Raw genomic sequence first — 13,746 nt, forward strand, 5'->3', positions numbered from 1 at the left:
CCAAATGCATTCTGACTTTTGAAGTACGGTTGGCCCTTGAACAATGTGAGGGGTTAAATGTGCTCTCCCCCACGTAGTTGAAAACCTGCATAGAACTTCTCAACCCCCAAAAAACTTAATTGCTGATAGCCCGCTGCTGACCTAAAGCCTTACCGACGACACGAACGATCGATTAACAGGTATTCTGCATGTAATATGCATTATATCCTGTATTCTTAGAATAAAGTAAGCTAGAAAAGAGGAAATGTTTTTAAGAAAATCCTGAGGAAGAGAAAATACATATATAGGACTGTACTGTATTTGTTGAAAAAAATCCAGGTGTACGTGGACGCGCACAGTTCAAACCGCGTTGTTCAAGGCACAGCGGCAAGTGACTGAAACGCATGACGGACCAGCAGGTGCCTGGGGGCAGGCGGCTGGGAAGTGACCACAGGGTGTAAGGGAACTTTGGGGCGTGGTGAAAATGTTCTCTGTCTTAATGGCAGTGGTGGTGACATGGTGTCTACATTAGGCAAAATTCAGCCAACTGCCCTGGAAACCCCACCTCTGTGCCCTGGGGCGGTCCCCGGCCTCACTCGCCACAGCAGGGCCACAGCAGGGCCCACGCGTGTCCCGCAAGCCAAGCGCTTACGCTGTTACTTTAAGTAACAAATCATAAGTCCGCCTGGGGTCAGTCAGGGCGCCTAGGTGGCGCAGTCGGTTAAGCATCTGACTCTTGATTGGAGCTCAGGTCGCGATCTTAGGGTCATGAGATCAAGCCCGTGTCAGGCTCTGCACTCAGCATGGATCCTGCTTGGGATTCTCTCTCTCTCTCCCTCTGTCCCTCCTCCCTGCTCTCTCTCTCTCTAAAAATAATAAATGAATAAATCTTTAAAAATAATAATAGCTCTTCCTGAAGTTAGTGTCAGGAAATGGAGATAATTCAATATTCTTCCATATTTTAATTATTGTCAAAGAATAGTATCGAGTTAAAAAAAAAAAAACCAGACTCTCCATAATCTAATTCCCCAAATACAACTAAGCATTCTCTCCCAATTTCTGTCCACACAGAGGCCTAGTTTACACGCCACCATTATAGCAGAAAAACAGATTTTAAAAATCTATAAATCTGTATTTATAAACTGCCTTTTGCATTTCTGTCATCTGTTTTTCTGTTTTCTAGTTCGGGTCATTTAGCAACGACCATCAGGAGACAGAAAACTCGAGGAGCAGGGAAACTGAACACGTTTTTCGAGTTAAATGTTCCTTTGCATTAACGTCTAGCAGGATGGTATTTGTTGCCAGTCACACGTGAATGATCACGCGTACAAAGGCCGAGAAAGTGAAGCAGGTGCTGTCCTCCCCGCAGGCCCGAACCCGTTCCGTTCGAGAAAGGGTGGCAACACCACCCCCAATTCACAGAAGAGGAAACGAGATGGGTGCACAAGCCACCTACCCTCAGGTGCTGAAGATTACCAGTTAATTAACGAAAAGGGACCCTGTCCTAATTTATCATCCTATCACTGCCCACGCCCGGGCAGACATGCCCTACTGAGCACGCAGTCCCGGAGGGAGACCCGGCGAGCGCTCTGTTCTGTGTCGGGGGCAATAAAACGCGGGCTAGATCCAAGCTATGGGCAAACACCAGCCACATTTTGAAAACTAAAACATTAAAGCGCTGGAACTTGAGCTCCGAAGGTGGTGAGTTTGGTCAGGAAGGATTCCTGCTCATCCCTCTGACCACAGTGTGAGAACCAAAATGATGGTCTTTCCAGAAGTCTGCGACTTGCCAGGGGTGGAGGGTGGGTATTACGACATTAAGGCAAACCTCCGTTGGCCGCCTCTGTCGTTAACCAAACCACTGAGAATTCCAAGACTAGAACTTTGTGAGAACGAAAACCAGGCGGCCAGGGCGCGTGTGGCCGGGGGATGGACCGTGTCCACACGCCACAATCATCCCCCGACGACAGGCGGCAAGTGCGCCCGACGCGATTCTCTCTAGAGTTTTCAAAACTTCTCTACGTCCTCAGGCTTTCTACTCAATATCATCAGCATTAAGGCACTTCAAGATTCCACCCCAAGAAAAGATAACTCGTTAACTGTCATGAACTTAACAGGACTGACAGCAGCGGCAGCCTGATTTTCTCAGATAACAGGAGGAGAGCTATTTCTGATGGACGTCTTTTTAAAAAAACCAAACAACATAAAATCCTCCATACTAATTTTACTTCCCACAGTTTGGTTTCATCTTCCCTTGTCTGGCAGACCTTCCCCACAGGCTACCGCCTCGGGAAGCCTCTGGGCCTTCACGGGAGCTCCCGTCACCAAACCAGAGCCCGCCCACCACCGCCAGCGCCAGGCGTGGCCTCGCAGACACGCGGGCACCGCACGGGCTCACCAGGACAGGCAGTCCTTGAGGGCGTTGTAGTAGGGGAGCTTGGAGACCACGCACACCGCGAACGGTCCGAAGCAGCCAGCCACGCCCGCGGTCGGCCAGGATGGCTCCCAGTGCGCCTTGCCGTTGTAGAAACACGACTCGTCCTGGAGAGAAAGCAACAGGCCCGTGTCACCCTCCGATCCAGCTGGTCCCAGCTTCTATCCTCAGCAGTGTGGGCCTCTGCAGACAGAAGCGAGAGGGCAGGGGCCCAGACAGCATCCTGCTCCCCCGCCACCCGGCTGGCGCCCCCTCCGGTGTCACCGCAAGTCCCAGTCAGCGTGGATGCCCCCCCTGTGTCACTGGGAGTCCCAGTCCTCGCAGATGCCCCCCTCCCCCAGTGTGTGATGTGCTGAGGTGGCAGAGACAATGACACGTCCCGACCCCAGATGGGAACACAGTGAGAACACAGTAAGACACAGAAGGGGCCATGGGCTCTGCTTACACAGGAAAAAACCTCCAGCACTGGGCCATATGTGTGTGTGTCGGTGGGGGAGAGGGGGGGTTCTCAGCTGGAGAAAAGTACCGGCACCGAGATTCCAGAAGGCACAGACCACTGCAGAGCTTACGAGTGGCGCATCACTGAGGGCCACAGTCTGGCCCCCGTGGAGGGTTGTTTGGGGTTTTTCAGTAGGGACGGCGGACCGTGATAACAGCTCCACCTGGGGATGGTGTGAACGCGAGGGTCTTGCAAGACAGGGGGAGAGCCCGGCAAGCAGTGGGCACGCCATTCGTCTACCCACCAACCTTGAACCAAGGCCCTCAAGTCAGTGTGCTGGGCCCCCAGGCAAGTCCCCTCACCTCCCTGTGCGACTGCCTGCTCCCTCAGCGGTAAAATGGGGATGATGCTGAGAGTTCCCAGCCCCCTTCGCTGTGGATTAAATGAACGACTGTGCAGGAGGGTCGTCGGCACCGGGCTGAGCACACGGGCAGCTGGCATATGAGGACCACAGTGCCGTCTGCACTCCGGGCGGGGCTGCGCGTGCAGTCCACGGAAAGACAGGAGCGCAGGACAGGGCGTGGCTGGTCACTGGGCACGAGGGGAGGTGGGGAGGCCAGCATGTAGGGCCCAGAGTCACCCCGAAACCACGCAGGCACTGAGAGGATGGGCGAGGGGTCACGCACACCCCAGCAGCCAGGTGTAGTGGGGGAGTCACAGGCAAAGCAGAGGCTGTGACCTTTTTAAAATGTATTTAAGGATAAGAGAAATAACATGTACTTCTCATAGCGATCACTTCACAGACAGGCTCCCAAGCACCTTCCTGAATAATCCAGCCTCCCATCCTGTCTCTGCCGGAAGCGCTGGCCAGGGAGGGGCAGGAACTCGGCCCCCGGCTCGTCTCCCACCCCTACCTAACCCAGGCAAGCAGGCAGGCTGCCAACGCCGCAGGCCCAGCAGCCCGCACACACGGCCATGAGGGGTGGCCTCCCCGCGCTGCCCACTGCCCACCCTAGTCCAGGGGTCCAGGGGACGCCTAGTCCAGACACGGAGGTCGCGCACTCAGACATCAGCAGAATGCTGGACTCCCACAGGTTTCCGAGGCACATCCACAGGCGTGAAGGGACAGAGCCCATCGAGTTGAGCCTTATGCCGTGACACTTAGGGATAATTCTCCCAGCACACCTGGCCCAGCCTCTGACGGCAGAGTGGGGAGGAACAACCGGGCAGCCACCGCCCCCTCGGTGTGGGATTCCCGGACTTCCCCAGGGTAAAGCACTGCTGCTTCTGGAAACCCTCTGGACACAGGCCGTGGGTCACCCCGCCTCTTCAGGTGCACCGCGGCCCCTGCGACCTCCAGGGGCCGGCTGGCTCGCACTCGTGGCCCTGCCGGGCGGGGGAGGGCCAAGTCATGCTCTGGAGGCCCAAAGCCGTCACCCCGCATACAAGAACACAAATGTCCCTCCACGGACATGTGGGAAACAAGCTGTGGCTCACATACACTGGGTGGTAGGACTCGGCCGTAAGGACAGAGGTGCTGCTGCCCCAACGTGGATGAACTCTGACCCCATTCACTGAGTGCACGAAGCCAGACACAGAAGCCACATGCAGCCTGAGTCCACTGACACCAGGTGTCCGAAGCAGGCAAACCCATGTGGGCAGAACGGGGGCCGGGGGCCGGGGGCGGGACTTCCGGGGTGATGAACGACTTTTGCAACCAGACGCGGCAGGGGCTGCCCGCCAGCGGGAGAGTACTTAGTGCCACTGACCCACACACGCTAAAATGATTACAATCGTGGTGATTGCGGGAAGCGTGTTTCAGCAAAAATAAACACCAGCAGATTTCAGAGGGAATTCACGGCAGTCACGTACGTGCGGGGGTCGGGAGTACTGGGCAACCACGGCATACTTCTGTTCCCACAGACATCGGTCAGCACCAGGAAGTGGACACAGTCCTCCTTCGGTTCGGAGGCCACGTACACGCCCCCTGCGGGTAGAGAAAGAAGAGGAAATCTCGGCACGGCCCCGTGGCATCCACCTCCAAGGCTGGGCTCTCCGTGAGCCCACTTTGCGGCCTACAGAACCTGTCCTCGCCCTGCCAGCTGTGGCACTTGGGGGGTCGGGCCGCCAGCCAGCCGTGGCCCCCTCCGTCCCTCCGTGGGTGCCCATTTCTCAGCCACCCTCTGTGCTCTGCAGAATTTAGCGAAGGAACATAAGAACAACCGCAGACAAACCCTCTGGGGTGTGCCTGGGGGAGGCGACCGTTTCTGAGCATGGCAGGTGCAGGGGTTGTCCCAGCTGTCCCCGGGTTGTAATCCCTGAGACCGGGAGACAGCAGCCATTCCCGATGGAACCTCCCAGACAGGGAATGACGGACGGGAAGTCCCTAGTCTGAGTCTTCTACACCAGCCACTCAGCGTTTCTCAAAGACCAGTGGAAAACATGAGGGCCACCCACTGCCGGGAACAGGCCAGGTGGGGAAAGCATGTGAGCCCGGGCTACAGGCCCCGGGGTCCCCAGAAAACAGGGGCCAGAGAGCCCGGCGGAAGTGCACTCTGGGGGGAGATGCTGCAGGCTAACTGGACTCATCCTGACCCACCGGCCGGACCTCTGGAAGACGGGCCTGTCAATCAGAAGTGAAAATCCTTGGAAAGCACCTCTACCAACCGTGCTGGCGATCCCGACAGCCCTTCGTCTGGGATTCGCTCTCCAAAACATGGGGGCTGCACTATTGGGCTGCACGTCCTTCAGCTCCCAAACCCCCAAGATTAAGAGAACTGAGACCTGCAGTTTGGCCTCGGGGCTGCCAGGGGTAACCAGCCCCCCGTCTGTCACCCTTTCTTGACTTGGTTTCTAGAAAGCACCATGGGGGAGTTGGGAAAGCAGGGCGGGGGATACCTGGGAAGCAGAGCTGAGGCAGGCCAAGCAGGTCCACACCGTTGGGGACACTAATGTCTTCAGGAGGGAGGCCCTTCCAGGGCTCCGTTTTGGGCTTGTCCCTCTTCTTTCTGAAGGAGCGCCTTCTGGTCTTGCTCAGAGTCGCGGAGGGGGCGCCAGCCGTCTGACTGTCATCCTTACTGACGAAAGGAGGCACAAAAACCGACAGGACCTCCGGATCGAGAGAAGAGGGGCTGCTGACCCCCTGCTTCAGGGACACCTAAAGGGAGTAATACGAGTAAGCCAACAGCGCTTACCCTTGCTCCGCTGTGCGCCTTCTGTCCAAGCACCCACTGTCGCTCTGTTCCCCTTCGACCCGCCAGAGTGCCGGTTCCGCACCCACGTGTGTGTGTGGCCTCACCCACCAGTGGCCCAGGACAGGAAGGACGGCAAAGAAGCTGCTTTTAGGGACCCATCAGGCCATGCGTTCAGGCAAGTCACCCACAGCACAGGGTCTGGCTCTCCGGCTGCCCCTGGGCACACAGCCCGGCAGTTGCCAGCCCAGGACTGACAGGCAGACCTCAGTTCACATCCAGCTCTGCTTGGACTGCAGCAGCGAACGCCGCATCCCTGAGCTTCCCTCTCAAGGGGGCAAGGTCGCAGGTCAAAGGCTCAACCCCAGCCCCCACACCAGAGGCCCCAGTGCCCTCCCAGGTTGGGGGGGCCGCATACTGTCCAGCCCAGTACAGATGGGGTGCCGGCGTCATGCCCCATGCCAGTGGTCCTGTTGCCACTGACCTGGGGACACGGACCGAGGGGTGAGAAGAAGGACTGCCGGCCTCAGAGAGAAGAGACACACCCTTCCTCCAGCAACCAAACGGTCACCCCAGGTCTACACAACAGGGTCATTCAGCCTGAACACTTTCGAACTTTAACTTGGTACCCGATTTTTACAAAACCTTTTGTCTTTTCAGTCTTCCCCCAGATAATATGAAGAGCACGGGCTCTGCCTCCGACCTCCGTTCTGTCTAGCTACGATGCCTGAGACGGGCCACTCCGCAGAGGCAGTTGCCGGGCTGCTCCCCGAGCTCCCAGAAGAGGTCAACAGGCCGTGACAGAGAAACGGGCAGGTCAGCTCCAAGCTAGTGGAGAAACAGAAGTCAAGGGCAGGATTCGCTGGGTGGCAAGCATGTGGGAAGGTGGGAGGACGCCGGGGTGGGGTGGGCCGCGCGGAATCAAAGATCTCTGAGGGACTCAGAGAGGGCATGAGGAAGGACATCGTTGTCACCAGGAGAAATGGAATTGTCACCGGCAGGGAAGGGACAGCCAGCATCACCGTTTCAGTAAGAATCGTGGAGCCAAAGGGGAACTCTTACCCTTGAGAGGATTCATACAAGGAACTCCCATCAGTAAATACACTCTCTAAACTCAAAAAGCTTATTTTTATTCTGTATAATTTAAATTCAGGCAATAATTTCTTTATATTTGGAAAAAAGTTTAGTACCAGTGGGAACAAAGACCAAACATGGGAAATCCATAGTACTGGATAACGTTTACATCTTTGTGTATCAGGCATGAAAGGAAACCACGTCTTGAGTTCTATAAAACCTTTCTAAAACTTTCCTTATCACCATCCAGCAGTTCGGACCTACTTAACTATGAAAGTATGCACGTCCGCTCCTTCCTCACGTCAAACATCACATCGGTGAGCACTGGGCACAGGTGGTCACAGCGTGGAGCCGGCCCCTTGCCTGCAAACCCCCCTCTGCTCTTCCCCTCTGCCCTGACGCTCCTGGGTAGGGCCCCGGCAGACCCCTCCTTCCAGGCTGTGACCCCCCCAGGGCTGACTCCTTGCCCCTCCTCAAGTGCCCCGCCTGGCTGGCAGTCTCCACACTCACATGGTGTCCTCACCTAGGGACGGCGCCCAGAGTCCCACTGCCAGCTCAGACCTCTTGCCAGTCCCAGACCGCACCCAGCTGCCTCCAGACATAAGGCGGGTCCCTTAAACTCACAGCTTCAAAAATTAAGCTCCTGCTGATTTCCCTAAAACCCAAGCTTCCGCCCATATGCTTGCCTGTGATAAAGACAGTGACCCTCGGGTCTTCGGAGCCACCAACCGCAGAAAAGTCTCTGAAAGCAGCCCCAGTGCCAGCCCAGCTGCGCACCTGCAGACCAAGCAGCCACCCACCCCGGGACTTAGAGCAGCTACAGACTCCACAAACTAATCCTTCAAGGGTTCTGCCATGAGAATGGCATCGCCTCCTCCCGCCCGGCCCAGGGCGCCCGACCCGCACTGTCCACTCTCACAAAGGGGGGGGCACCTGGGTGGCTCAGTCGGTGAAGCGTCTGCCTTCGGCTCAGGTCATGATCTCAGGGTCCTGGGATGGAGCCCCAGGTCCGGCTCCCTGCTCAGCGGGGAGCCTGCTTCTCCCTCTCCCTCTGTGCCTCTCCCCTCCCCGCTGTGTTCACTCTCTCTCAAATAAATAAATAAATAAATAAATAAATAAATAAATAAAAATCTTAAAAAACAGAACACATGTGACCTCATCACCTGCCCCAACGGGCGGTGGCTCCTGCCACTGGCACCAGCTTTTTACCCCTGCAGACCCTTCGATGGATCCAAGCCAGCCTCACACACCATCCCTGTCCCTCCACCAGCATGAAAATGGAATCTGTTTCCATACATTACCGTTATTACCACGTATTCCATGTATGTGGCACACGTGTGCTACGTCACAGGGCAGGACGACGACCTGCATCGTACGCCTGAGCAGCAGGCCAGCCTGCTTCCAAAGCCAGGGTGCCCCCAAAGCCGTGCCCCGCTGAACCTCTCGGTCTCCAGACACAAGCGCCCATGGTCCAACGCTGTGCTTTTTCCCTGCTCTCCACTCCGCTGGACTCGTGCTCACCCCCTCCCCGCTCCTCCTCTTCACCAGGGATGCCCCCTCCACCCCCACTGGAGGGAGACTTTCCTCACCTGCAGCCAGGACAAGGCGCCTCTTCTAGACCATCAAGCCCCTGGCTCCTCACCTTCTTCCACCACCTCCACCTCCCCTCCTCACCTCCTACAGCACCTCCTTCCATCACCTTCACCTCTCGTCCTCACCTCCTACAGCACCTCCTTCCATCACCTCCACCTCACCTCCTCACCTCCTACAGCACCTCCTTCCATCACCTCCACCTGCCCTCCTCACCACCTACAGCACCTCCTTCCACCTCCCCTGAACCTCCTCCCTCCTCACCTCCTACAGGACCTCGTTCCACCACCTCCACCTCCCCTCCTCACCTCCTTCAGCACCTCCTTCCACCTCCCCTTCACCTCCTCCCTCCTCACCTCCTACAGCACCTCCTTCCATCACCTCCACCTCCCCTCCTCACCTCCTACAGCACCTCCTTCCATCACCTCCACCTCCCCTCCTCCCCTCCTACAGCACCTCCTTCCACCTCCCCTGCACCTCCTCCCTCCTCACCTCCTAGAGCACCTCCTTCCGCCTCCCCCTGCCCTGGCTCAGCACCTAGAGCACTGATGCCTTCCACGTTGTACTCTATCACCTTCAGAGCTGTTGGTGGGCTGGGCCGGGGACTGTGTGGTCTCTCTGTGTCCCCACATTCAGCCAGCCGACGGCTATCAGCGGAGGTTGCTCATCCATTCACATCCTCGCGCTCCGCGACCTCTTAGAGCGCAGCAGTCCGGATGCTGAAGGGAATGCGGTCATCATGCTAACGGCAGGAGACTACCTCTCGCCCCGCCATTTATCTAGTCCCTTAAAGTAAGATGGCCTAAATTCAGCCAACTTGGCATTTGGCCATACATCACACATCTGTTTTTCCACCGAACGTATGTCCTTGCGTCTTTTCTGGTTGGATAAGCAATGCAGTCTCATGTTAAAAGCTAACGACAATACAGGAAGAATAAAATACATAAGAATAGAAAGGAAAGGCCTTCCCCCTAATTCCACGAAAGGGTGGGTAATACTATGCACAGCGGAGATTACAGCCTTCACGTTTCTTATGTGCGTATATATCAATATGATTTGTCCCCCTACATACAATCATCTCCTTTTACTGGTTCCACTAGCTTTTTTCTCCACTTCAGCATATGGGGTGGCTGATTCCCTGTCACAGCTGTATGGTGCCACACGGGGACGACGCAGTAACAGCCCTACCGAGGGACAGCTGGCATGCTCTCTTCTTCGTCACACGCACAACCTGAGCAAAGGCAGCGGTGAACAGTGTCTGCCATACATACGTGCACGTGTCCGACTGGGTCATCAGAGTAAGTTCCTGAACGCACAGTCCTGGATCCCAGAGCATTGCAACGGCCCCTCCCCTACGGGCGAGACAAGGTCTGTTCTCACAGCCTGGGGACAGTCACTCCTGCTCTTCTCTCGCCCACACTGATTTACTAACCCCTCCCCGGGAACAACCATTTCAGTCCAAAAAACCAGAGCTAATTAAAAAGTGAGACACACACACCCTAACTGATAGCATCACAGATTTATTTCTTATTCTTTTTTTTTAAGATTTCATTTATTCATTTGAAAGAGAGAGAGACAGCCCGTGAGAGAGGGAACACAGGCAGGGGGAGTGGGAGAGGAAGAAGCAGGCTCCCAGCGGAGGAGCCTGATGTGGGGCTCGATCCCAGAACGCCGGGATCACGCCCTGAGCCGAAGGCACACGCTTAATGACTGAGCCACCCAGGCGCCCCCACAGATTTATTTCTGTTAGATTATAGAGCGGCACTGATCTTCACACAGGATGGGCCATAATCTGTGAAATAAAACAGAAAACAGATTTGTTTAGCGCTCTAGAACTTGCTGTCCACCACCGTTAATAGCCACGTGGCTATTGAAATTGAAATTAAAATTCAATGAAGTGTAAAATCCAGTTCCTCAGTGGCACTAGCCATGCCTCAAGCACCTGGTAGCCATGTGTGGCTAGTGGCCGACACACGGATGGCACAGATGAAGAACACTGGCGTCATCACTCAGAAAGTTCTGGCGGACAGTGCTGCTCTAGAAGCCGAAAGCCTGGACGCTCTCCACCAAGAACCGCTACAATGTTGCCTTCACACCAAGAATTACGCCAGTGACCTACTCGAGGCACGGAGCTCTCGGCCCACTCGGAGGGTTAGTCGTAGATCCTTCCACACCCCACGCCTCGTCTCCACGGCAACCACGGAGTAGAGAGAGATGTACAAGCCAGAACCTCCCATGGGGTGGACGTATTCTCCAAGTCTTTGTCACTACCCTCACAAAACACCACCCATCTAAGAAATGAAATGGAAAGTTAGGACTCCTTACTACCCTACCAGTAAGTGGAATGTTTCTCATACCTCCAGGCTTGTTTTCATCTGTCACCGAGCAGGAATGCGTCAACGACAGAGAAATGGTGATTTTCAGAGTTATAAAAAAAGCCTCAGACGTTAGAAATAGAACTGCTATAACAGCAGAGTGGCCAAGTGAAGTCACATGTTTAGGTAACTGTAACGTCAACATCGGCCTTAAAGGAGGCTCAGCCCAGGAAGTTGGATCCGTCCCGAAAGGCTGCCTTTTTCCTACTCCAAATATTTGCGCTCCACCTCTTGCTGAACCCCTAACAGAATCAGCGTGTAGGATAAAAAGGGTAATAGCTAAAATGCAGAGTAGCAAACTGCCACTTGCCTGGGAAAGCCGTGGCCTATTTGGGGCAGGAAAGCACCACCGTGCCATTCACCCTGCTCTCGAGACACGTCTCACCCTGGGGCAACCAACATGCATGCCGAAATCACCCAAGAAGCAACTGAAACCAGGTCATTTCCTATCAGAAGAAAAAGGAGGCAATGCCATTGGCAAATTAGAGGCAGGGAGATAACTCAGTCGATGAGGGTCAGAGGAGACAGAGGTCAAAGGGGATGCAGACATCACCGGGATTTGGGGAGTAAGAAAGGAGGAGGGAAATGCAGAAACCATCGAAGTTGGCTCTGTATGAAGTTAAGGGAGACAGGTCGCCTGGGTGGCTCAGTCAGTTAAGCATCTGCCTTCTGCTCAGGTCATGATCCCGGGGTCCTGGGTCCCTGCTCAGCGGGGAGTCTGCTTCTCCTTCTCCCTCTGCCCCAGCCCCTCTCCTGCTCTATCTCTCTCTCCCTCACTCAATAAATCTTAAAAAAAAAAAAAAAAAAGCTAAGGAGACTACCAAGACATTAAGAGACATTTATCCAGTTAATTTGAGCAATATCTAGCTTCTCCTGATGACCTCAACCCTTTCCGCTGCACCCCTAAATACTCGGGTGCCTTCCTGTGCCTCTCACTGCTGTTGTCCAGAATGAGATGAGGACTTGCCCAGGTAACTGGGCGGTAGAGCCGGAATCTCGGAGTACTCTGGGCATCACCACTAACCAGAGAAAAATCCACAGATAGAGTCATATGGACATCCTGGACCAAGAGAAAAAGAGGGCCACAAACCAATTCAAAAGAAAGCCTGGGTTACACAACCAAGAAAAAGCAGGGGCACAGTAAAGAAACACAGAGAATGAGTGTCCAAAACTGCTGCTTTCCGGGAAAAGGGTTTGTCACTCTGGCTGCTAGCACACAGAGAAAGAGAAAAGGGCCCCGGGCGGGGGGGGGGGGGGGGGGGGAGTAGGCAGCCTTTTCTGCAAGCGAGAAAAACAGTTAGGTTTCATCGCAAAATGACTAAATGCAGAACATTTGAAAGTGCCCCTTACATCTAAAACCCCAAACCTCACGATGCTGTGCCTGGCACAGCACCCACCACCGAGGAGACAGTAAGTCCGGGATAATGAATGAAATCCTTTCTTCCGCGACGACGTAACCCCAGGCGCCCCGGCGCACCCCCGCCTCCCCCCATCAGCCGCCTTCACCCTGCCCAGGTGTGCTTCCCGAAGCCGGAGCGGCCGAAGGCGGAGCACCTGGAGGCGCGTCCTCCGAGCCCCCGCTCTTCTCCGGCGAGGGCTCCCCAGTCCGCAGACCCCCGCGACTCCTCCGCGGCCAGGACAGCCAAGGTCCCCGCACCGGGCGGGCTGCGGTGGAGGGGGGGTCTGGCCGGAGCCCCGAGCACCGCCCCCACCCCGCAGACGCCCGGGATGCCGGGGCCAGACCCGCGCTCCGATCGTAGCCGCCGCCCGGCCGCGCCCCGCCTCCGTTTCCCCACCGGCCCCTACCTGCTCGGGGCCGCGGAGGCTGTCCCGGGAGGGCCCCAGCAGCGGGCACAACTCCAACAGCCCTGAGGACAGCGCCAGGTGCTGCGGTGCGGCCTCCGCCATAGCTGCTTGGCTGCTGCGGCCCGCTGGGCGCACCCCACTCGGGCGCCTGGGGCCGCCGACCCCGACCCCAGCCCCGCGCCCCGCGCAGCGCCGCCTGCACAGCACCCAGGCGCCCCACAGCCAGCCGCCGGGTCCCCGCAATGAGCGGTCGGTGGAGCGGAACCTCCCCGGGGGAGGGGCCTCCTGGGGTCGGGGCCTCCATGGGGGCGTGGCCGGCTGCGGCGCGCGGGGTCCGGTGGGGGCGGGGCCTCCATGGGGGCGTGGCCGGCTGCGGCACGCGGGGTCCGGTGGGGGCGGCCGCGGGGCCCCGCGCCAGGTCGTCATTTCCTTACCGGCTCGCGGATCCTGGCGCGTGCGCCGTGTCTGTTCGCGCGCATTCGCCCCATTGGCCCCGCCCCACCGGCAGCCCCCTTCCCGGGGAACGGAGGGAAGTGGGCGGCGTCCCCAAGTGGCAGGCGAGGGCGCCCAGCCCCCGGGGCCCAGGGCGTGAAAGTCACCTGCTCTGGGGAGCCCCGGGCCGGCTCTACAGGGCGAGGAGAGACCTAGGCCTGGCGCGACCCCGGCTCTCGCTGCCTCCTGGAAGCCCTCCTGTGCCCTGGACTGCGGAGTTGGTCGGGCGTGGACGGCAGAAAAGGCTGGTGGGGAAGGGGTAGAAAGATCCATTCCTGGTTAACCCGGTTAACCTTGCTGGCTCTGTCTAGTGAGAGGTTGAGCAACATTCGGCAGGAAACCCCGCGGGGTGGGCACGGCTGGAAT

At 56.9% G+C, this 13,746-nt stretch overlaps 1 protein-coding gene and 1 pseudogene across 2 annotated transcripts; both read right to left on the bottom strand.

The window, feature by feature from the left end:
* Positions 1–4,181: 4,181 nt before the first annotated feature.
* LOC125281382 (DENN domain-containing protein 3-like) lies at positions 4,182–5,994 on the bottom strand (annotated as a pseudogene).
* A 4,246-nt stretch (positions 5,995–10,240) lies between these two features.
* LOC130543883 (programmed cell death protein 7-like) lies at positions 10,241–13,471 on the bottom strand. Of its 2 annotated transcripts, none has more exons than XM_057312996.1 (2): positions 12,889–13,364; positions 10,241–10,499 (listed from the first exon to the last, which is right to left on the bottom strand). In XM_057312996.1, exons 1-2 carry the CDS (start codon positions 13,312–13,314, stop codon positions 10,479–10,481), a joined length of 447 nt encoding a protein of 148 aa, XP_057168979.1. In that variant the 5' UTR covers positions 13,315–13,364; the 3' UTR covers positions 10,241–10,478. The 2 variants fall into 2 exon arrangements, with proteins under 2 accessions (XP_057168979.1, XP_057168978.1); XM_057312995.1 differs by lacking the exon at positions 10,241–10,499 and adding an exon at positions 10,749–11,528 and having other exon boundaries at positions 12,889–13,471.
* Positions 13,472–13,746: the final 275 nt, after the last annotated feature.

Source organism: Ursus arctos, unplaced genomic scaffold (genome assembly GCF_023065955.2).
Source record: "Ursus arctos isolate Adak ecotype North America unplaced genomic scaffold, UrsArc2.0 scaffold_16, whole genome shotgun sequence".
In the NCBI taxonomy this organism is placed as follows: domain Eukaryota; kingdom Metazoa; phylum Chordata; class Mammalia; order Carnivora; family Ursidae; genus Ursus; species Ursus arctos.